The 22,619-nt window shown below is 41.7% G+C and overlaps 1 protein-coding gene across 8 annotated transcripts in view; it reads right to left on the reverse strand.

Annotated features, from left to right (window-relative positions):
- Positions 1-22,619, reverse strand: part of runx2b (RUNX family transcription factor 2b) — a 119,931-nt gene that overhangs the window by 34,642 nt on the left and 62,670 nt on the right. The window contains exons 1-2 of one of the 8 annotated variants that reach the window (XM_042390973.1): positions 12,429-13,163; positions 12,090-12,213 (exon numbers count right to left, since the gene is read on the reverse strand). The exons of the other annotated variants lie outside the window; for them this stretch is intronic. Coding sequence (XP_042246907.1) covers positions 12,090-12,147 — 58 coding nt within the window. The 5' untranslated portion in view covers positions 12,148-12,213; positions 12,429-13,163. Of the gene's footprint in view, positions 1-12,089; positions 12,214-12,428; positions 13,164-22,619 lie in introns of those variants that run through there. 8 annotated transcript variants of the gene reach the window in all.

Here is a 22,619-nt window from a genome sequence, read left to right on the forward strand (position 1 = left end):
ACAGAGCTGAGACTCTTTCTCCGTCTGCCAGGGAACCTTCAGATGTTGACGTGTCACACACCACCTGCTGTCACAGCGCAGCATGTGTGTAAAACACTGCACGTGTAAGAGTTTATTTGTAGGTTTTCTGTGTGTGTGGGTGTGTGTGTGTGTGTGTGTGTGTGTGTGGCTCTTTGATGGGGTAGGGTGACAGTGCCCGGGGCCGAGGCCAGAAACATGCCAAAAAACAGGGGGAATTTCAGTTTTTCCACTTTTGTATATGAATGTGTGTGTATGTTACAGTTTGTCTTCACATGGCTGCAACAAAATATCTTTACAGTCATCAGCCATGTTTGGCCGCACCACTCTATGCAGCCTTTGTGTCATTAGCTATGCTATTATTAGCCCTTCACTTTAATTCAGCTGTTCGACCAATCAAACCCTTCCCTGGAGCAGCTTTTCCCAGACTTGGTCTCAGAGTGTCCCTAAGGCGTGCTGGTTTTCCCTTCAAACCATCTATCACTCAATCAGGTCTGATCGTGCTATTAATCAAACAATGAGCCCCCTCCATGGAGACCAGTTTGAAGGATTGGCTTGAAGGAAACGCAGCGTATCCAGGAGTGGTACCGGACCACGGCTGGGAACAGGAACCCTGTAAAGAGCGTTTTTCTTGGACCGAGACCCTCTGTAGGTGCTAAAGACAATACAGACACTTGGGCTAGGCCAACATTCCACTTTACACTTTTCCCTTCCTCTGTGTTTCACTGGTCTACTTCCCCTCTGCAAACTACCCGGCTAGTATCAAAATATTTATAGTACATCTGCAAGACATGCTGTTCTCATGTTTCCAGGACCGTTTAGCTCTGTGTTCATTATGCGAGGTAAAACTAATACCAGATTTATAGGGGGAGATTTCTCTCTGTTCTGGCTGTCTGTGTAGTATGATTGAGGATGATTTATGTGAGCTAAGGAGTCACAGGCGAGATAGATAGAGTGACTACACGGCAAGAGGCAAACAGGCAGCGGCCCAGACTAGCACTCGCAGGGGGGCTATCGGCTATCGCTCGCCTGTTTCCACTGCTCCTGTTTCGAGACTGCAAGAGGGTAAGGAAGGATGGACAGCGGCAGGAGACGGGGAAGGAAAAGAAGGAGACAGGAGGCAAGGATGTATGTATATGGAGGCAGGGTGGAGGAATGTTAAGGTGCACTGGGTCCAAATCGATGTAAGGAGCAATAGAGGAGGGCCAGATGGAGGGGGGGAAAAAAGTCTGTCATGGATGCTCAATTGCACACAGACATAAACATTTAACCATAGACGGAGTAAACCCACGCCTGGAAATTTATTATATACATTTTTTGCCTTGGAGCGTTTAAATGTAGTAAATATAATGTCCGTTTTGCTTGGCCATCTTCACAGAACGGGTATCGTAAATGGCCTTTTTCTGACAGTAAGTGTACCGCTGTCAAAGACCTTAAGATGAAATCCTGGCATTGCGTCGCTGCTCCGTCACTGGTGGGGGGATAATCAATATCAAAACTGTCAGTCAGTAATTCAGTATGTCCAGCACTATGAAAACAGCCAATCAGATAAACAGGGGAAAAAAAACTACTGGGCAGGAAGCACAAGCAGCCACAGCACTGGGCGTGCATCGAGCAACAGCACTCTGCTTCCGAGGGTTTGGATCTCGCTCTCTCTTCTCTTTTTCCTGATCTCCTCCTGATCACAGTCCAGCTCAGAGTCGCTCCAAGACACTGAGCCTGAACTCTGCAACCTTGAGCCATACGCACTAGATCCAAACCATATAGACGTCAAAATGGGCCCTGAGAAGTGTCGGCTTGTGTCAATTTTGAGAGCCCTCAACATGTGACATCTGATGCTCTGCATGCTCTGCCGAAGGAGTTAACTAACTAAGTTGTGTGTCACGGCTGATGCAGCTCGCTCCGAGATGGGACTTTGCCTAAAACCTTAGCCTGTAATTACGCTGAGCATATTAGGCTACTGGTCAGAAATGACTCACAACAAGGTGGGGGTGTAGGGACGGGAAAGGGGATGGGTGGATGGAGTTCAATTTCATAGCTTCCAGCCTGAGATGTCCTCAGACAAAATCAATTCCAGTCATCTTTGGAAAAGAGGGTTCAGTGTAAGAAAACATCTTGAAAGTTGGGGGAAAACATGATTTCACAGAAGATAAATGACTATTGTGTGATGATGTGACCTGTGTTTTCCACACAAAGTCAGAACTTTCCGGTTATTCCAGGACAGGGCCTTTTCGTGTCGTGTCTGCTCTGCCCCTAACTGAGAATCGGATGACGCCAGCTTTATAGCGCCTAAATTGAGTCTTGAGCATCGAGACTCATCGACTGCTGGGTCCCACAGGGGACATCAATTACGTTGTGAAATGCTGTCCTTCAAATACAATCTATTCTGTGGTGTTGCATTATGGCAGAGCTGAGAATCTGAACGTCACACACATAAAAAATCCTTCTCTGGCAACGGGGTTGTTGGGATGTGGTCTTGGGCTGACAATTAAATTGTCCGCTTGGAATACACTGTCGTTGTGGAAGCATGAGATTTATGGCGAATAATTTCACGAGAACTGATCATCTTAAATGTTTAAACTAGATTTAATGGCGTCATAGATCATTCTGATATGTTCTTGCATCCTCCAGAGATTGAAAACTGTCCCCAGTAGTTGCGGAACTCATTTACAGACAATTAAAGATGCTCTAAAGTATCCAATCTCCTCTCACTGAACTATTGTTAAAAAAAAAATAAGATAATGTACCACCAAACTCTTTTAGCATCATTCCTGCAAAAGAGGCACATATTTAACATCTTACATACCACAAGGCATTATTACAGAGCTATTCTAATACAAGAGGCTGCGTTTGGTGTCTCCAAGCCAACTTTCGGGCTACGCAAAGTAACTTCTGCCAGTAAAGAAAACCTTAAAATTATAAAATGGGTGTAGAAGGTTAAAAGCTATAAATATTAAACTAGTGTTTACGTCGCAAGGGATTCTTCAGTAATCATCTCACACTGTGAACCCGATGATTGGGTAATATTTATGACAGACCCTCAGGTGTGCTTCCTTCTCAGTCTCTCTTATATCTATAAAATCTTTTACCCCTGGCTCAATTGCAGCACAGAAATGGTACCATTAGAACCTGATTGTGTATATGCTTTTTTGAGTGAGCCTCTATAATGCATTTAATGTGCAGAGGTCATGTGCATATGTGCGTATATGCATGTGACGCGGGTGTGTATGTACAGTACGTGTGTAGCAGTAAAGGGGCTGGCTTTTTGAGACTTTGGTTAACCAGACTATAATTTGGAGGCCCAGTGAAGACTCCCAGCAGCCTCTCACTGTTTGTTTACCAGAGAGACCGACTCTACTGTTTCTGCTGCATCTGCAAGGTCCTGCAGGAAAAGGGTGTGTGTATCTGTCTGGCTCTGTGTGCGCGTAATTGTGTGTAGGTGTAATCATGTGTGTAATGTAGTATTCACGTGAAAGTGACATGTTGTAGAATAGGTGAAATAAAATTGATTTTCTGTAGGTATTTAAAAGGCTGTTTGGACTATACATTTCCTAAAAGTGACATCTTTTTAATTTACTTCTTCTTTTCTTTTTTAAGAATCACTGCTCCCAAGTCAGTTGAAGAACTCTGACATCCCTCACTCCCTTATTTTCCTCATACATCTTTAAGCTACAGTAAATCAAGGCTACAATATACATACACCACCCTTTCTTTCCTGAGATTTCATAAATAAGAAAAGAACTTCACAAAAAAAAAAAACCTCGCATTAAATAGTGTTTGTCAGCAAAAAATGACTGCTGTTTTTGTTTGTGCCAAGCGTAAATCTCCTGAGACTAAACTGCACGCTTTCTGTCCCAATTGGGCTCTCTCTTTTTTTTTTTTTTTTCTTCCTCAATCCTCCTCCCAAGCAGGAATAAAAAGAAAACAATGCAATTCAAAAGACCGGAGCGCCCAGCCTGTCATTTAGCTGTAACTTTGAATTGTCTTTGCTCTGCGTGAGCTGTTTTCTTTCACACGCGGAGACAGACAGACGGAATTGTTGCAGCATCCTAAAATTCTATCACAAGAGGGGAAGAAAGACAGAGGAGGAGAGGAACTTTCAAAATATCACTCTAATAAAATATTCCTGCTCCTCTGGGATCCTCCTTTGCTCATTCAGCATCAGGAGAAGTGAAGTGGAAAAGGCCTGTTATTGGTCTCCGTCCAAAAAGGAGAAAGAGAGAAAAGAGAGAGAGACCTATTTCCTTTGGGGAAAGACAGAAAATAGAATGAACAGCGCAACAGTTGACGGAAAAAACTTTTAACTGCAACAACAAAATGAACTACAGACGACTGTAAGAGGGCAGCTGTCTGTGTGAGTGACAGGATTCAATTCCAGACTGAAAGCCTGCTCCAGTGAGGATCAGACAGTATGTATGTATATCCACTTTGATCAGAAAGAGCTGCTTGTCGGAGCAGTATTTAACTGATTAAGTGTAAACTGGAACAGCGCAGGGATCAACATAAAAACAGCAGCTACAAGTTCTCAGAAGATGCCAGCCTCAGTCTCAGGAAAGAGCTTTGAAACAACCTGAGCTGTAACATTGGGGGATTTTGCTGATTTGTAACATTGCTGTACAAGCAGAAATTGCTCGAAACTTTAGTCTTTTTTCCCTGAAAGAGTCACGCAAACTGCTGGAAATTTGCAGTAAAGTTGTAAGACAGAAAATCTAACTGGTAATACTTTTATTTTACTGCTCCTATTCAGCATTTGTAAGGAGTATATTAACACTTCAGAAATGGTTCATGCAGGAATACACTATAATGTAGTTGTAAATACATACAAGAACATTTTTGTCAATGACCATAACTCTTCACGTGAAGCATTTATAACTCTTAATGAATGACTGATAATATAATATAGTTGTAATCATATGGAACATGAATATGAAACATGAAGTATTTGTTTCTTATATGAATTATCTTTATTATATGTATCAATGATGTACTTATCTTAATTCTATCTATCAATATATCATTTACTTATTTATAAATACTTCTTGTGTTCTTCTCTTGCCCTCTTCACGACAACTGAGCAAACTTCATCCACGGATAAAGACCATGAGATGTGGCTGAAAGCCCTGGGAAAAAATCTAGTAAGTGAACCTTGAGTTAAGAATGTTTTTTTTTTATTATTTCTGAGGTCAAGAATGAACCTTTCAAGCCAAACATGTCTTCACTTATAAACAGTTTTAAACCAGCCTGTGAATGATTGTGTGTATTTAACAGTTTATAAATGCTTTATAATATGTGTAATCATACACAGCATCATGAAATATAATCATAGCTATATTATACTGTGAGTACTTATCCATTATCTGTTTATACACCAGTTATGGATGCTTCATAGGAAAAGCTAAGACAGCTTAGAAATACATTAATAAAACACTTAAAAAGTCCTTATATCTACTTAAAACTACACCACAGAGTGTATTAAACCATTTATTACCTGTTTATTCACAGCTTATAAATGCTAAATAGGGGAGTTAAAGTGTTACCACATAACCTCTTAATTTTTTTTTGGATCTTAATCTAAATGATCTGCACACTTGCTTGCAAGTCATTTCTTTCTTCCTTTTTTTTTTTTTCCTCTTTGGAGGCCACTTTACAAACAGGAGCTAGCATTTCTGGCTTCCCCCTTCTCCCCAGAGACTTGTCAATATCAGCTATACACACTATTCAAAGTTCAAAGACTAGCATCCCACTACACACACCTACACACACTCTCCTCGCCCCTTTTGTGTCTCTGGGGCATATTCAATTTCAGTGTCTGTGCACACATTTGAATACGTCTCCTTGCATGTATTTGTGTGCGTGTGCCACAGGTGGTAGGGCGCTGGTGACTCTGATTATTGCGGTGACCAAAGCATTGCCGCCCCGTCACATTTGTCATCACCCTTTTCCTGAAAGCGTGGGTGGGAGGGGAAGGATGGAGGGAGGACGTAAAGAAAGAAAGAAAGAGAGAAGAGGAGGGTGGATGTTGGTAAATGGCCTCCCCCGCAGTGCCAGATGGGAGGTGGTTTGAAAGAGTCAGTCTTGAGTTGCTCTTACTGGATGCCTCATGAACGCAAACCGATCCTCCTCTTTGTATAGTATCTCTTCCTCCGTCTCACTTACTCTTTTCTTTTTTTTATTCCTTTTTATGTTTCTTTCTCACTCTCTAATTTTCTCACATTTTATCCCTCACTCTCACATGAAAGAAGAAACATGCAAACCCCGTCTCTTCCACGCAACCGTTCAGAGTTGTCAGACCACCATAAAAGGCTTGTGTGGGCGTTGCTGAGTGGGTGGGCACTCTGATTTTCAGGTGTATTTGATCTGTTGTGTTCACACCTCTGCGCTGGCAGGGTGCCCCTATGTGTAGGTAGGTAATTTGAGCAAATTAGGAGGATGGGGCCTGTGTGTTATTAATGACACCCCATACCCTCCACTGCACGTCCACCTATTGTTCCCTCCTCTGCACACACCTTTCTTTTCTTCCGCTCTGAGTCCCCCGGTCCCATCTGCGCCTCCTGCTCAACACCCACCCACCACCCCCCCAGCCCTTCTAAAGGCACAGTGTATGGTATGCACACACACACTTACATGGGACGGGGGCGGCAAAAGAGGGGGATTGGTTCCAGGTGCCAGTTTGAGTGAGAGCATTAATCAAGCAGACAGATCTTCCTGTCACAGACACCTTTTTAGTGAACATAAATACACACACACACACACAGCACTGTACATGTATACATACTCTACTGTATTACACCTGTAGAGGAGTAACTACACAACCCAACTGTCATTGCTGTTTGCTACATACTAAACTCCCATTTACAAATACAAAATTTCTCCATGAGTGTTTCTTAAATGCGTGCTGAGTGATAAATGGCTATGACTCGAGAGAAAGTGAGCGTTGATACCGACGTCTGAAGACACGTCGTAACAAGGTGCACTCAACTCAGCGCCACTGATCTGCTGCCAAGGTATTGATCATAGTCAGAGCTTTGGTGTAACTCTTTGATGCTTCTTTACTCATCTCGTTTAACTTACTACTCAAAAAAAAACGGAGCTAAATCCTACATTTCCATGTTTACACTCTGGCACGTTATGCGTCACCTCACGTAAATAATCAGAATTGCTTAAAAAATACAGCTAACACGTCCAACCTGTGCTGCTCTTTTCATGACCTGCTGGTAAGTAGGTTTATATATTTGGGAGTTCGGCCTGAGTCAGAGGGGATACCGCATTCCTTTAAGATTGAACTAACAAGGGGAAAAACCTGCCCTTTTCTCCGGCATGGGGCAGAACAGGTAAGGCCTTGTGTAGGTGCTGTGGCCGCGCTCTCACTCACATCGTTACAGGCTGAACCCAAACATCCAGGAGGCTCGACACTCCATATTTCCCCCTTATAGAAACATGGAGTGTGGAAGCAAAGCCGCCTCAGCCGTATTGCAAAAAAAAAAGAGTAAGGGGTTTGCTAAACAATGCTGTTCAGGTTTCCTGTGGCTTGCTGTATCAGCTCCGCTTAAAACCATCTTCTAAGTTAAATAACTGAAATAAAATCTGAATGCTTGAAGTAAAAACAGAACATGAAACAGAAAGAGAGCACAGTCAAAGAGGTACATATATGATTCCTGGTTATAATACTGGTGTTTTGTTTCATTAGCGTGAACTGGTTCCAAGACAGGCCAATTTTCAAAGTGTTAGGTAGTTACTTCCTCTCTGAGGGCTTATATCGGATAACAGTAATTCACCCAGCATGATGCAATTGAAATGGATGAAGGGCCGCGGGATCTTGTTAAGTGTGAAAATAGCACAGCGCAGCATTAAAAGCTTCACTGGCTAACGCAATGGCATTAAGCTACCTGGTAATTATGGTGTATTCAAAAATCACGGCTATGTATTGCATGTGGGAGTTTGAAGAGCCATCCAAAAAATACACACTAATTTGGCATTTATCTTGAGTAAACACTGCAGATGTATTGGACGTTTGCATTGATTTATGAGAAAACTGAGCCTTGTTAAGAAGAGATGTTAGCGCTCAAAGCGTTGAACAGTTAGGCATCGTCGCTCCTTATCTTTCGAGAAGATCGTTTTTGAGTCTATACACACTTTAAATAGTAGAAACCTCCAGTAAGCACAGTCAATTGGCGGGTTGCCTTATCATAATAGTGTAATTAGCCCCAGAGCTACTGAATATGAGGATAAAACAAGGGATAACACACAGTGCCGTGTGAGTATTTACACTGTATTCTCCGTTTGTTGTTGCAGTCTCCATATTACAGGAGTGAATGTAATCTCACTCTCCTTGTTAGACTCCTTTTCTCCCATGTTTCAATATATCCTTCTTGGTTGGAAGAGACACTGAAATTGTGCAAGAACTGGTAGTAGACAACAAAATTTGCCAGTTGACGATATAAAAAAATGCCTCACAATCAAGGTTTCTCTTAATTTTCTGGAAAACGAGTCACATGCTTTATATGAAATGAAGACTTTGGAGCAGTTTTCTTACAGTCACTGCTGTACAACTATCAAAATAGCCTTAGACCTTTTAAAAAATCACAGAAAACCCCCAGCTTTCACATCTTTAACAGTGAGAGAGATGTATTTTCAGGCCATTAGAATAACAGGTTATGGTGTTCCCATGACACTCTCATTTAGACCTTAATAACTGCCTACAGCCTATTTAGGGCCATAATCAACCCACCATACACTGTTACTACAGATGACTGAAAATACAGACCAATTAATCTATCTTTGATTAAACACTGATCACATTAACACGCTGCACCTCCCTGATTACCCTCAGGAATTACGTGGACTAATGTGTACCTCTAGCACTAATAAGTCCTAATAGCTAGTGCAGCTCGCAAACACACACGCACCATTTTACTCCATCAATATGACCCTGCTGGGATTAAATAACATGTTTGCCTCAGAGGTACAATTAAGCATTGCTAAATAGAGTTCCTTTGAGCCTAGAGTTAAGGGAAGAGTCTTCGCTGCACAGTAGCAGCCAGTGAAGCGCTCAGATTTTTCCCCCTGGCTTTTTCAAATTACCTATTGATGAGTGGGCTTCACGTCTCCCTGGCTGGGGGGGGGGGGGGGGGGGGGGAAGGATGTCTGGTTCACTTTTAAGATGTCTCCAAGAAGCAGGCCTGTGGTTAGATCTAAGGCAACACTTATGCAACAGAAGCTGCCTTTCTCAAATACATATACGGTTTCCCTGCAAATTATCAGAGATTTTCTTTGGGGAAAGTTTTCCGCCCGGAGTCTTCAGATATTTACCCACATCGTCCTGCTTCTCTTTTGATCGTGTTGATTTGGGTCCGTCTGTGTAAGCAATTTTTTTTTTTTTTTTCGTCTGTGACTGCACAACTTTACTGAACAATAATTGGTCCCATGACTTAATTGTCTATATGTAATTAAGTTTGTAATAGAGAAAATAGGCACTTAAATGTTCCCCAGAGAGACATGGTGGTTGAGTGGGTGCCACACATGTTGAAGATTATTCTGCCCTCCCCATCTGCCAGTATGAGCAGTTATAAAAAATGTATTTGAGGCAATTAAATGAAAATTGCATGATGTAAATGCCAAGACAAATTTTAATGAGACCCCTTTCTCAATTGGAATATTCGACTCAAGTCGGCTCAATTTATCGCTGGGAATGTACGCTGAGTCCTAAATTAAAAATGTCCTTAAACACAACTCTAAGGACGGGGATGGAGTAATGTGGCTTTCTAACAAACAAAACAATATTTTGTAACTTGTGTTCTCAGCAAACTGGCTGACACCAGACTAAATGATCCAGGAGAAACATAGGAGGAGGAGAACTTTAAAAAAACAAAACAAAAAAAACAGAAATAACAAGAGGGCAAGACTAAAGCTCAGTTACATCAACATCCACCAAATGGATTTAAGTTGTGAGGGGACTGATGGGGGAAAAGACAACTAATCCATAGCTCTCTTTATCAAGATTAACAGATATAAATATATTTGTCAAAATCATATTAGAATCATTATGTATATATAATTTCTCCCTATTTAAGTTCAATTAACACTCAAAATCACATTCAGCTCAAAAACAACTTTACCTCAAATTCAGTGACTTTTTGTTTGTTAGAGATAAAAATGATTACAACGCCAATCCACAATTTTTTTGCTAGTTCTGAGGGAGTATACATTTATTTATTTTAAATTATAAATACAACAAAAAAGCGCTGGTGGTCTCGCAAAACTGCACTGCGCTGCTGTCAAGGGGACTTTTTGTGGTTGCACTGACAGATTTACTACCCAGATGTTCATAAACATGGGCAACATCATTGAGCCGCAGCACAATATCAATCAACAAAATCTCTACATGAATCGATCAGTGATCATCTCTCCCCTCTGTCTCGCCACCTGAACATTTGTACACATCTGCTCTTCTCTCCGCTCTCTCCGCCTCTACCACAGCATGCTTTCAATTTCCTGCGGTGCTGCTCTTCTCCTCGTTCTCCCGCGCTCCGACCCCAGAGACACACCGACAGGTCAGGGGTTAACATGGTAATAGGTGGTGGTGATTGGTAGAAGACGCTCACTCTCTCCCGGCTTTCAGAGCGCATTAGAGCCACCCTGCTGCTGTGAGGCATGAGCCCAGAACAGCTGTGTCTGACCACGGAGCGACTTCTTAAAAACATCTTTTAAACATTTGATTTGGACAGAGGAGCCGAGGCTATGGACCGGAGCGAGAGAGAGAGAGAGAGAGAGGGTGGGTTGGGGGTGGGGGGTGGGGGGTGGGGGGGATTGTGGATCTATTAAACTGAGCTTGTCTCTCCTTGTGTCGCACGGGAATGAAAATGTTTGTTTAAATTTGAAAATTCATCTGGTAAACCTAAAACATCATTTATTTTGCTGATTAAATTAGATTGTGTAGAGAAGCTGTCACAATACAATACACCAAACCCAAAACAGAGGCCACAAATTGGAGCATGCGAGCTGGCCTTCACAGGTAATTGAAAATCATAAAGTCGACACTGCTACTGTGCACAAGTCTTGAATCTCTTGTGCGCTTATTTCCTTTAGGTCCAATTTGGGAGCCAAGGAGCATGAAGATACAATTGAACAAATAAAAAATAAAAAAATGTGAAGAATAAATTGAGTTGAAAAGTGTCATTGTGCAAGTCTTGGAAAATATAAATATTTTCATGGGGAGAAAATATGTTTCAGGTGGGTTTTTGTTACACATACGCACAAATCTGGAGTTTATTACACCAAAACAAAAATCATTTTTTTTATCTTTTTAGTAATTTGTGGAGAAGCAACATGTCAGAATAAAGTGATTGCAGCTCTTGAATTGTGAATTCATAATATGGAAGTCAACTTGGAGTCACTTCATGTTCAATGTGGATTCATGTCTGTCGATTAAATTCTCCCTGGAGGCTGCAGAAATCTACATTGATTAATGACAGCAGCGCCACTGAACAATTTCAGGAAGCGATTACAGATCTTCCTTGGCAAACTAATCAATACTTCTTCCTTACACACAACAGAGACACCCAACACACACAATCCAGTAATCCCACATCTTGTTTCAATGCTCAACTGTAAACTCTCTTGTGCAGCGTCTGTTTACGTTTGTCAAAAATATCACCCATGCTTTTGTTTTTGGTTCCGCAATGGCATCGCTTTGTAAATCTAAGGGTATGTTGCACAACATGTCATCTCCCTCTTTCAGAAATATTTATAAACATCGCGTAGAGTAAATATTGGAATCTCGAAATGCGGACGGGTTTTTTTGTATTTGTGCACCACAAAAGCCTTGATGATAGTTGGGTCTTTCCTCCACCACAAAAGCTTGGACCTTGATAGCAAGGTCCTCAATGACCTTAGCTGATCCTCTCCACTCATCTGGACCCGAATCCTTCGATCACATCCAAGATCCTTACCCCCCAGACCCAAACCCTTTCATTCCTTTACCCAACCCTCAACACCTGACCCAAAGTCCTCCCCATGACCTGAGCCCCTAACCCAACTCCAGACACAACAGCAACCAGCGAGGCAGTACTCACCCCAGAAGAAGTTTTGTTGACATGGTGTCACTGTGCTGAAAAGGCTGTTAGATGCCATAGCTGCCTCTGGTTGCAGCAAGCCCCACTTTTGTTCCTCTGTGGTTTCCGTGACCCTTGACACGTCCTAAACCAAGAGCACGCAGCATGTCATGAAGAAAAAAAATGAAAAAGCCATCCACAAGACATGCTTTTACGTATCAACTATTTGGATGACCACAAGTAACAACCAGGTCTGGTTTTATAGAGAAAAAAAAATTGCAGAGGCAAATATCGCCTCTGCGGATAGATCAGATGGTGTCGGACTTGCTTGCTTGGCGAGTGTGGTTGGAACGTACTTACTCGCTTAGCGCCGTCCTTGTGACTGGTGCTGGCCCGCGACGATTAACCATTTACACTCCAGGTCGCCCTCAAACACCAACCCCGAGCCGCACGTCTGTGGTTCTGTGGTTGTTTGGGAGGCGAGCAGAGCCCTCACACAACCCAAACGGCACCAGCTTTAAAACTCGTCTCTTTCCTGCCCTCCATGTGCCGTCACTGGAGAGCCTGGGTCACATGCCCCCTGACGTCATCACGGCACAGCAGTTGAGTGGGACAGCCTACCGTTGTGGCTTTCTTCCCTCTCCTCTCCTCTCTTCTCCTCTCCTCTCCTCTCCTCTCGGCTCTTTTTTCTCCCTCCTCCTTCTCTCTTACGCGTGGTTCGGCAGCGTTTCCAGGCTCTCTGGGGGATCGGGGTCTGACGCTCCCATGAGTCAGGAGGCTTCAGTGGGGGCAGCTTGTTCAACCGCCCATGCCTCCTCAGCATATGGGGAACAGCGCTCTCTCTGCTTTGCTTCCCTTCACTCTTTCATCCCCCTCCCTCTCTCTTTCTGTTCCTCTCTCTGACACTGCTGCTCTTTCCCTCAACTCCTTTAACAGGCTGCCGTGCTGCTCCTGTCTGCCTCTGAGCAGGGAGAGCTGAGCTTGGTAAGATTTGAGGGTGTGAGTGAGGAGCGAATGGCTGGCTGGCTCACGGTGTGAGACTGGGTGTGTATATGTGTGTGGTGTGTGTGTGTGTCTGAGCATGGGTGTGTTTGTCTGTGTATGCGGAGAAGCGGGGAGAATGGGGGAAAGAGAGAGAGAGAGAGAGAGAGAGAGAGAGAGAGAGAGAGAGAGAGAGAGAGAGAGAGAGACAGAAAGACTGGGTGAGTGAGTGTGTGAAGAGAAAGAGGGAGAAAAGAGGAGGTGGTGTGAAACTCTGCTTATTTACAGACGAGCGTGTCTGAAGGGCTGCTTCTGTGTCACTTTTTGCAGCCTGAATTTGTTTTTCTTTTTTCCTGTTTCACACTTCTTTACGTTGCCGTGTCACAGACAGTAGTCATGTTATCCGTGTGTGCATGCGCATACGCACATGCAAGCCTGTACCGTGATTTAATTGGCTCTCATAGAAGCGACAGACGGGGGCGATTCCTGTAAGAGCCTGTAAATCATGGCCACCTGTCTTCCCTCTGAAAGAGATGCCTTCTCACAGTCTCGGTAACACTTGAGGACACACACACACACGCGCGCGCACACACGCACTATAACACAAACACCGTGCAAGAATGGCCTGCCAGGTTGTAGTGTAGTGAAGGCAGCTCATAACAATCAACTATGAATCATCACACTCCAAAAACACCCACCGATTCCCACACACATGCACATGCAGCACACACCCTCACACGTCCCGGCACTGTGCCACGGTTCGTCTTTGATCAGCGATCACAGGTGTTTGTTACAACAGATGAAAAACGCAGACGGGGTGTTAGTACAGAAGCAGAGGAATGTGTGGAATGAGGCTGGGAGTTCAGTCAGGTTCGAAAGTGTTAAAGTATCTCTGTTATCTTGTCACTTGCCAGTGGGCAAGTATGACTAAGCAGTAAAGAGAGGAATTGTCCCTTAAGCTCTTTTCTTATGATTTGTTAATGCCAGTGGAAATTTACTATCTTTCAATCAGTAATTTGCAATTTCCAGTCATACTAATTATCACCGTTTTTGCAGTTGCAGCTTGTGATTTAAAGTCAGATCACCCTGATTTTGTCATGTACCTCTGATTGTATCAAGCCATGTAGATACAAAAGTTTACAGATTTCTGTCCCAATACAGTGGAAGTGAACAGAATGTTGTTTACACTGTTGAAAAATAAAAAAAAAATGTTAAATGTAAAAATAGTTCATTAGAACAACTTTCTATGACATAAATTGCTCCTAAATTGAAGGGAAACTGTGTTCTGTGGATTATCCAGAGTAACAGGGACATTGTTTTTTTTAAGACATGTTGCTGTTTCATTCTGTTTGCACCACAAACAAAATGACTTTAACCTCTGATGTGCTTGAGTGGCAGCAGATATCTCAAAGATGGATTTCTTAAAGCCTTGTCAGATAAAACCAAAACTTAGTTTTGGTTAAAAAAAAAGAGGGGGATTATTTGTGTGAACTGACCCTTTAACTGTTGATCTATAGCAACAACTATAAAGTGTAGTAAACATTTTGTTTGGGTGAACTGTCAGATTTTGAGCCATAGATTCAGCTTGTCTGAAAACAATTTTTAAGTAATTGTCTTTCAGGAACTGTAAATATAGTAATTCTATACTTAATGTAAACTACTTAGAAAGCATGTAGTGAGAACTTTCTTATTACAACTATTTAGGAAAAATTACAGCTTAAAGTCCAAATGATGTTAATTCATCTTAGTAATTATAAGTCATGGTTGCTCACTCTGGCAACTAAAATAAAAATATTTAATACATTTAACCAAGTAATAAAGCAAAATTATTACATTTATTTATTTGTCTAATTGCTGCTGGTGAAATTAAACACGTTTCATTATTTAGCAACAGATTATTGACCCTTATTTCTTTCAAATCTTAATGACCTTATTGTAGGTTGAGGAAAACAAGTGAATAATAATAATGTGAAATATGAAATACAAACAATCCACCCAAATTCTACGGCACAACAGCAATTCCACAAGTCTTAGCCACCTACCTTATTTTTGTGCAGTGAAACATTTTCCTTGGCCCGGTGCTTTGTAAATATTTGCTGTCTAAAACAAGAACATGCCTCTTGAGTTACAGAATCCTTAGGGAAGGGCTGTTCAGATGCTGCTATTGGCAGCTTGCAAATACACTGTGTATCACAGAACATACGCAGTGCATATTTCCATTCAGAGATTTAATGTATCGTGTCATCCGTACAGTTTTCTTTCATACTAAGCACACTCAAAATGACTCAACAATAGTCTTCCTTAATAATTGTTAGACATGTGCATATATATTCCGGGTAATCAGTGCAACAACAAAGACAAGCTTTGCATGTAGGATTAGTTTGGTACTTGATACTTGAGTCTTTCAAGAATAATGTCTAAAACTGTGTATAAACATTTCTAAGGTTATTGCAAATGGATGCTTTTGCTGTCAGAAGAACTAAAGAGCAGGACAGAGTGCGGCACCGCTGTGAGTTCTGCCGAGCCACAATAAATTACACGCAGTTTGATGGGAATATAATTTGCACGTCGTGATTGAATCTAAAACATGGAATGAAAAATAAAGCATAAATGTCAAACCCGACTCACATGGCAGGAAACATAACTTCTTGGGTGGCATGACATGTGATAAACAACCTTGATGGCGAAAAATCCGAACTATGATGATGTTGTAGTCTCAGATATCGCTGCATGAGTTTTTTTTAAAAAAAAGAAATGCAAAGATTGTAACTAAAAGGAGCAGATAATGAACAGTAATGAAGTTTAGTTAAAGTTGAGCAAATATTGTTTTACTTGCCCAACTCTCGGTCAGGTCAGTGGTTCACTCACCTTAAAAAAACCACAACAAACCCTTTTCATCACAGAAACCTTGACCACAACTGCTACCCTCACCTATGAGTAAGTCTAAAAACTTAATTCAACTAACCCCAGATCTAATCCAGGGAACATGCAAATTAAAGGTTCTGGTTTTGTTTTCAAAAGAATAATGATTCCTGGTAAATAAACAGTATTCAGTTAAAAAAGGTATTTATTGAATTTATTGAAATTTTTTGGAAGGATTTTACCAACTATGTTGTGAGAGGAGCCAAACAAGAGAGAATGTGGTGTTACCAATTTTGTGATGTTATCTAGAGTTCATATGAAACAAAAATGTTTCAATGGATGTAACATATCTAATCACACTCTCTCTCTCTATATATATATTTATATATAAGCAGCGGAAGGAGCTTCATACAGCATAACATGGAAAAAAAAGCCACCTCTCTTGAGGGATGTACCACGGGTTTGGAGAAGTCTTCATTTTGCTGTAGAGACAATTTTTTAATATATGTACTCCTTGCTGACAAAAACAGAGAGAGCTGCTTTTATGTGAAAGTAATAATGTTAAAGGCTGGAATATGATGTGGAATATAATATTTCATTCATTACTGGTTCTCCACTGGTGGCCGTATACTATACTTACTATACTTGTGTGTGTGTGTGTGTGTGTGCGGAGCTGAAGAGCTTGGACATACTCGGAGATCTGGCCAAGGTCTGCCCTGAGGACTGTGGTCGATGGCCCACCCTGCCAGACACTTTCTCTCTTCTACCACTCAGGACCACACACCTTCAAATGGACTCACTTTGTTATCACAAGCTCTCATAGAAACATAATAGAGGTATCATGTGTTGGGACATGCTTAAAATTACACATGCTATTAACACAGTGTGCGTAGCGTAGTGCTGCTGGATACGGTAGATGGTTTCTTCGCTTTGTCAAAGCAGATGAACTTCGAAGTGGACTGTTTTCATAGAAAATTATTTCTTGCAACAGAGTATTTCTGTAAAAATATTGGGGGATAATGATACCTAAGATGAGTTAAAATTAACTCAGACTGAGGCTGTAAGACTGTCTGTATTCGTCTCTCTGCGAAAGCTAAAAATGATGTGACATAATTAGCCCAGAGCAGACATTACGCACGTGTAGGTATTACAGTATTAGAAAAGGAAGGGCTTATTAATAGCCCTTTTGGCTCGTGTTGTGTACTCTCTCTGGCGAGGCATCAGAACGGCCTGGCCGGGCAAACAGGCAGGTACAGTGATTCACTTTAACAGGCGACATCTGTAAAACGCCAAGGTAGTTTACACTGCGGCCGAGCCCGAATTAACATGCTTTCATTGGAAACAAACACCACTTGCAATCAGCTTCTGTTGGCCGCTGTGCCACTGGTGTGAACGTAAATATCTCCTTACAGTGCTGCTGAGGCGGCACGGTGACCTGCAGCCATAGAATAAAGCAAGAGTCATGGAGAGGTTCACTTCAACATGGTCCAAAACTCATGGAAGTGCAGAAACTTAATCTACGACACAGCGTCGCCAAGAGGATGTTGATGTTCTATGTGAATTGTTTGGTAAGGTACGGTATGGTATAATCTTAATGAAAAGTAGATATTTTTCTTTTGGAATCCAGCAGGGGTATCTACATCTTCCAGTGACTTAAGGCCCTTTCTTGTGGTGTCTGGACAGCTGTTTTTGGAGTCACAGCTTTGAGGGAAAATAAAGTCGGCCTTTAAGTAATAAGGGGAAATGTTTAATATCGAATGGCGCGCGCACAACCTAAACACACATTAAAAATAGCTCTTAGAGTTGTGATTACATAAAACTGCAAAAAGGGGAAAGTCAGATCATTGGTGGAGACTGCGATGAGGAGGCTGTGGCTGACCACTGAGAGACTGAGCCATTTCTTTTTTCCTCCATTCCTCATTTTAATCAAGGTCCTGGTCCAGGATAAACAGTGCCTACCTACACTGCAGTTCAAACAGCGAGGCCCGCTGAGACCCAAGCGATGATTTCTAAATGTTCACTGACAAGTTGGTTTAATTTGTGTGCTAAGTAGATGGAGGTGGACTTATATATATCTTCCTTACTTGGCATACATACACTCTCCTGCTATTTCTCCACCTCTGTGGAACTTTATGGTGCTTCTCTGTCTGAAATGCATACTGGTCCTCCACGAGTTTTGCTCTTCGGTTTATATATGCCATGCTGTGTTAAAGGTGAGGACAGGTCCAGCCGTGGAGACCTGAACAGGGACTTACAGCGGCTTCTCCATACCAGGGACTCGCTGACCATGACTGAGGACCTCGGTGATGATCTACTCTAACTCTGATTCTCTCTCGGTCTCTACAGCTCATGTCCAGGGAGGTTGGTACAGTATAGTTGTGGCCACTGGAAACCCTGTTATTGTGTGGTCAGTTGTCAACAGCTGAGAGATTTTACAATAGCTGCTAGGCCGAGGTCAACAGAGTTCAAGTGGCTGAACTGCTAAGTCAGCATGATAATTACATCGCACTGATGATACAACTCCACTACAAGGCTGAGAGTCACATGACGCCCCCAGTCACATGATGCCGTCACTCTAGGCAAATGTCAATAACAGAAATGACTGTGTGTCATGCGTACGGCGAGTGTGAGGACGAATAAGTTAACTCTGCTCTGGCTGTGACTCAAATCTGGGGGTCACAACAGCCAATCGCAACCTGAATGAGCTTACACATAAGCTGCCCATTATGTGTCTCAGAAACTCAGTTTACTTGCTGTCGAGAACAAAGTATGTCTGATAAAAGCAGACGGCTCACTGGAGAAACAAGCCATTATGAGGAGGAGTTCGGCACTGTGTCACTGACAATGGGGCAAACAAAAGGCTCTGTTGTCTTCTCGAGCCGGTGGGTTATTTTTTTTTCTGTGGGGCTTTTGTGATAGATAATTGCCCTCCTCACATGATTTCATAATGCTGTGACTCGTCTTTCAGTCCCTGTGTAACACAATAACAAGATAAAAAAAAAAAGGGGGGATCTAAATCTGAATTTTTGACATTGTTTAGAAGTGGCCGCTTTTCTTCATTGTGGTGTATAATTTTAGAAAGATGTATGAGCAGGACGCTGACTTGAACCAGTCATAATACAGCCTGGAGCACAGGCAGGCAGGCTAGCTCCCAGAGTTCACTGGCTGTATTGTCTTAGGATAATCATTTAAAACTGTACCATAGTTTATGGCTTTATATCTTACTGATGTCTGAATATGAAATTTAAATCAGATGGGAATACTCCAAGTCAACCCAGATTTATACTGAATTAAAAAAAGAAACTGTTAGCATAGTACAATTATATCAGATGTGACATTTACAGTATTTAATATTTTGTACCATCATTTTTAACACTTAGACAGTATCATAATAAGACATTTAAGCTATTTTGTATAAGGCTGCATAAGTTGATGTGTATCACCTTATCTTCTTTTAAGATGTACACTTCTGCTATTTATTTTTCTCTCTCTATTTTGCACTACAGACTGCAGACACAGCACACAAATGAGAGTCTGTGTAGCCACCCCAAGGACTGAACTGTAAACATTGTTCTCCACACAAAGCCGTCTGCACATGTACTGTACGTGCACCAAAGTAACCCTGGGGCATTGTCTATTAGCTGTTTGGTAGGTATGCAATCTTTCTTCTGAGTCAGCAGAGATCAATCCAGCACAAGCCAGCCGAGGAATGTATTTACCTCTCATGGAAAAAAACACTTAACTTCAAACAGGGTGCACCTATCACATTATAATGTATGCTGGAATTCGGATAATCCAAAAACATATTGACACACAGACATTACATTATAGCTGATTATGGTGGCACAAAAAAAAAGGGAAGAAAGAAAGAAAGAAAGAAAAAAAACAGTACTACATTCCTCTGTGCCGTTAAAACATGCATGCAGATTATATACTTGTAAAAAAAATTAAAGCTTACTGTACTTCTGGGAGTAGTTTTCGATTGAAAGCAAAGAACTCCAAAGCCCGGTTAAACAGTAGTAGATGAACTATGTTGTTGTAAAATGTGGCACAGAGGAAAATTTGACTTTGTATGCATACCTGAAGTAAATTTCATTAACTTTCTGTGGTTTTCAGTGGCAGAACAAGTATTCAGATCCTTAATTAAAGTAGCAATACCACAATGTAGAAATGCTCCATTTATAGAAAAAAGCTCTGAATTCAAAATGTTACTTGGGTTACGAGGAAGGCGCTTAAAATTAAATGTATTAATATTATTATTATTATTACTTGCTGTAAGTAAATGTCATCAAGTATTATCAGCAAAATGAACTTAAGAGGTATAAAAAGTAAAAGTACTTATTATGTGGGAGAAACCGCCTCTATGAGTTTTATATTTTATTTTTATTATTTTATTGGATTATATTTATTTATTTATATATTTTACTTTATTGGATAATAAAAGTAATCTCCAGATTAAATTAAATCAAACCAACTACGGTTTTGTGAATGCGATTGGTCACCGAATGAAATATATGTTTAATGTCATCTACTAAAACCTGTACTAGGGTGCATTCATGTTGAAGTCTTAACAATATACTGATGTATATTAAATGTAATTATGGTCACACTGTTGGCTGCCCAATTCTAAAACTAAAAACTCTAAAATGAAATGTTTATATATGTCTTTCCAATGACCAAATATAAGAATTGATGAACACTCACAGAATAATATTTAGTACATATCTTTAATGTGGAAAGTTGGAGCCATTTATGAATGAGGGTGTGCTGAACTGTGCTTTGTGGTAGCAACACATTTAAATACAGCAGGAAAAATCATTCATGAATCCTAAATTGGCAAAAAAAAAGGCCTAATGCATTTGTAGTAGCTAGTGACTCTCATCTTCCAGTAGCTGGTCTCCCTGGAGTTGAAACACGGTCTTATTTCTGAACAATATACAGAATTAGATTTAGCTTTTAAGTCCAAACAGTTCTCAACTGTTCCAGAAACTGAAAGGAGTACTGCTGCAGTTACATGAGGTTATGTATTTGTGAATTACAATGACTGCCTTTTGTACTCTCTAAACATTCCAGCAGGCTGCAAGATGAAATGCTGGAATCTGAGGCATGATGCTAATTTGAAGACAGAATAAATCTATAAATCTGACTTAGTCTCTCGCTCGGGGATATACAGCCATGATAATTACAGGTTGACTTTACAGACATGCAGACATCTCTCATCTGTATTGCTAATAGTATAACCAGCAGGCTGCTACGTGCTTACTCAATGTCTAGCAGTAGGGGTGAGCAGAGGTAAGCTGTAACAATGATATCATTATAAAGAAGAAATCGGTCGGCTCAAATAGCATGTTATGACAAAGATTTACTGCAGTTAAAAAATAATTATCTGTTTGTCATTACAATGCGTGTCAGTTGTAGGATTGTCCATTAATTATCATTTGTGAATAATTCTGAGATCACCGATGAAAATAACATTTGCAGGAATGCAAAGCCAGATGTTTAAGTTTGTGCCATGGCATTAGCTTGAAGCCAGCATTAAAACATATTTGTGAATACATTGCGACGCTTAACTTGTCCCTTGCGAACAAACAAACAGGCATCCCCTTCCACTGGCAGCATGACTATCTGAGGAAGATCTAACACAAAGCATAACGGATGATCTGGGAGGACAGTGCTGCATCTGGTTGTAGTTAAATCCTTGTTTTGCTGTGTCCTTCAGAGTTGGTGCCATAGGCCCAACTGCTCAAGCAAGTAGAGTTCATATGGACGCAAAACCAACATGTGGTGCCTGGAAGACTCCCCACAGAGGTCAGCTTCAGGACTCACCGGCCCAAGAGACAATGGATCAGGACTGAGTGGATTGGATCGCTGGTAAAGGCCATGAAACGAACACTAGAGAGCCTCGGAGGAGCGAGACATAAAATAGACCGTCGGCCACGTGGGAAGCTTTATTGAGCTAGAATTCTAGAGACGAGGCAAAAAGTAGGCCTGCTCAGATTTAATCTACACAGCTAAAAAATGCCTCTTTTTGCTGTTTCTCATTTTATTTCTACATGAAGTTCTGAGTTTTCTCAGCTGAGTGGGTGGGCTGGATGAGTTCCACACTAGGGGCCAATCAGAACAGGTGAGTCTTCCATCCAAACCAATCAAACCCTGTCGTTCTCTAAGACGTGACGAATTTCAATGCGCAATGCTAACATGCCCTCTCCGCTGACGACGGGTCCGCCCTGGATTGGTCGGTCTTTCTGCCTCTCCTTCTGCATTTGTAGGAGTTCATCAGAGGCAGTTATATTGTTTTTGCATGGTCAGACTTTTCCGGGTATTTTTGCGGCCTCCTGTTTGCACACCTGGCGGAATTGTGAAAGTTTGTCTTGGGTCATGTGTGTTTACCCACCCCAGGCCCCAGAGGTGACCCCATCACGCCACCGACAGGGAGGCCAGCACTTGCGTGTGGCGATTTCCAAAGTGGCCAGGCTTGGAGAAGGGCCACACTGCCTGTGCTGCCTTTCAGCAATCTGGCCCCGCTCTGGCTGCGCCTTGAGGGGAGAGGTGGAGGGGGGGGGGTTACTTGTTGGCAGAGCCCTGCAATGTTTTCAGAAGCACAGACTTCTGGCAGCATCGCTCAATATGATGGAGAAAAATGCCTGCTGCTAATGAAAGCCAGCAGTGTCTCTCCAATTGGACGACAACCCAAAAGGCATTATGTAA

Source organism: Thunnus maccoyii, chromosome 17, assembly GCF_910596095.1.
Source record: "Thunnus maccoyii chromosome 17, fThuMac1.1, whole genome shotgun sequence".
NCBI classification, from domain to species: domain Eukaryota; kingdom Metazoa; phylum Chordata; class Actinopteri; order Scombriformes; family Scombridae; genus Thunnus; species Thunnus maccoyii.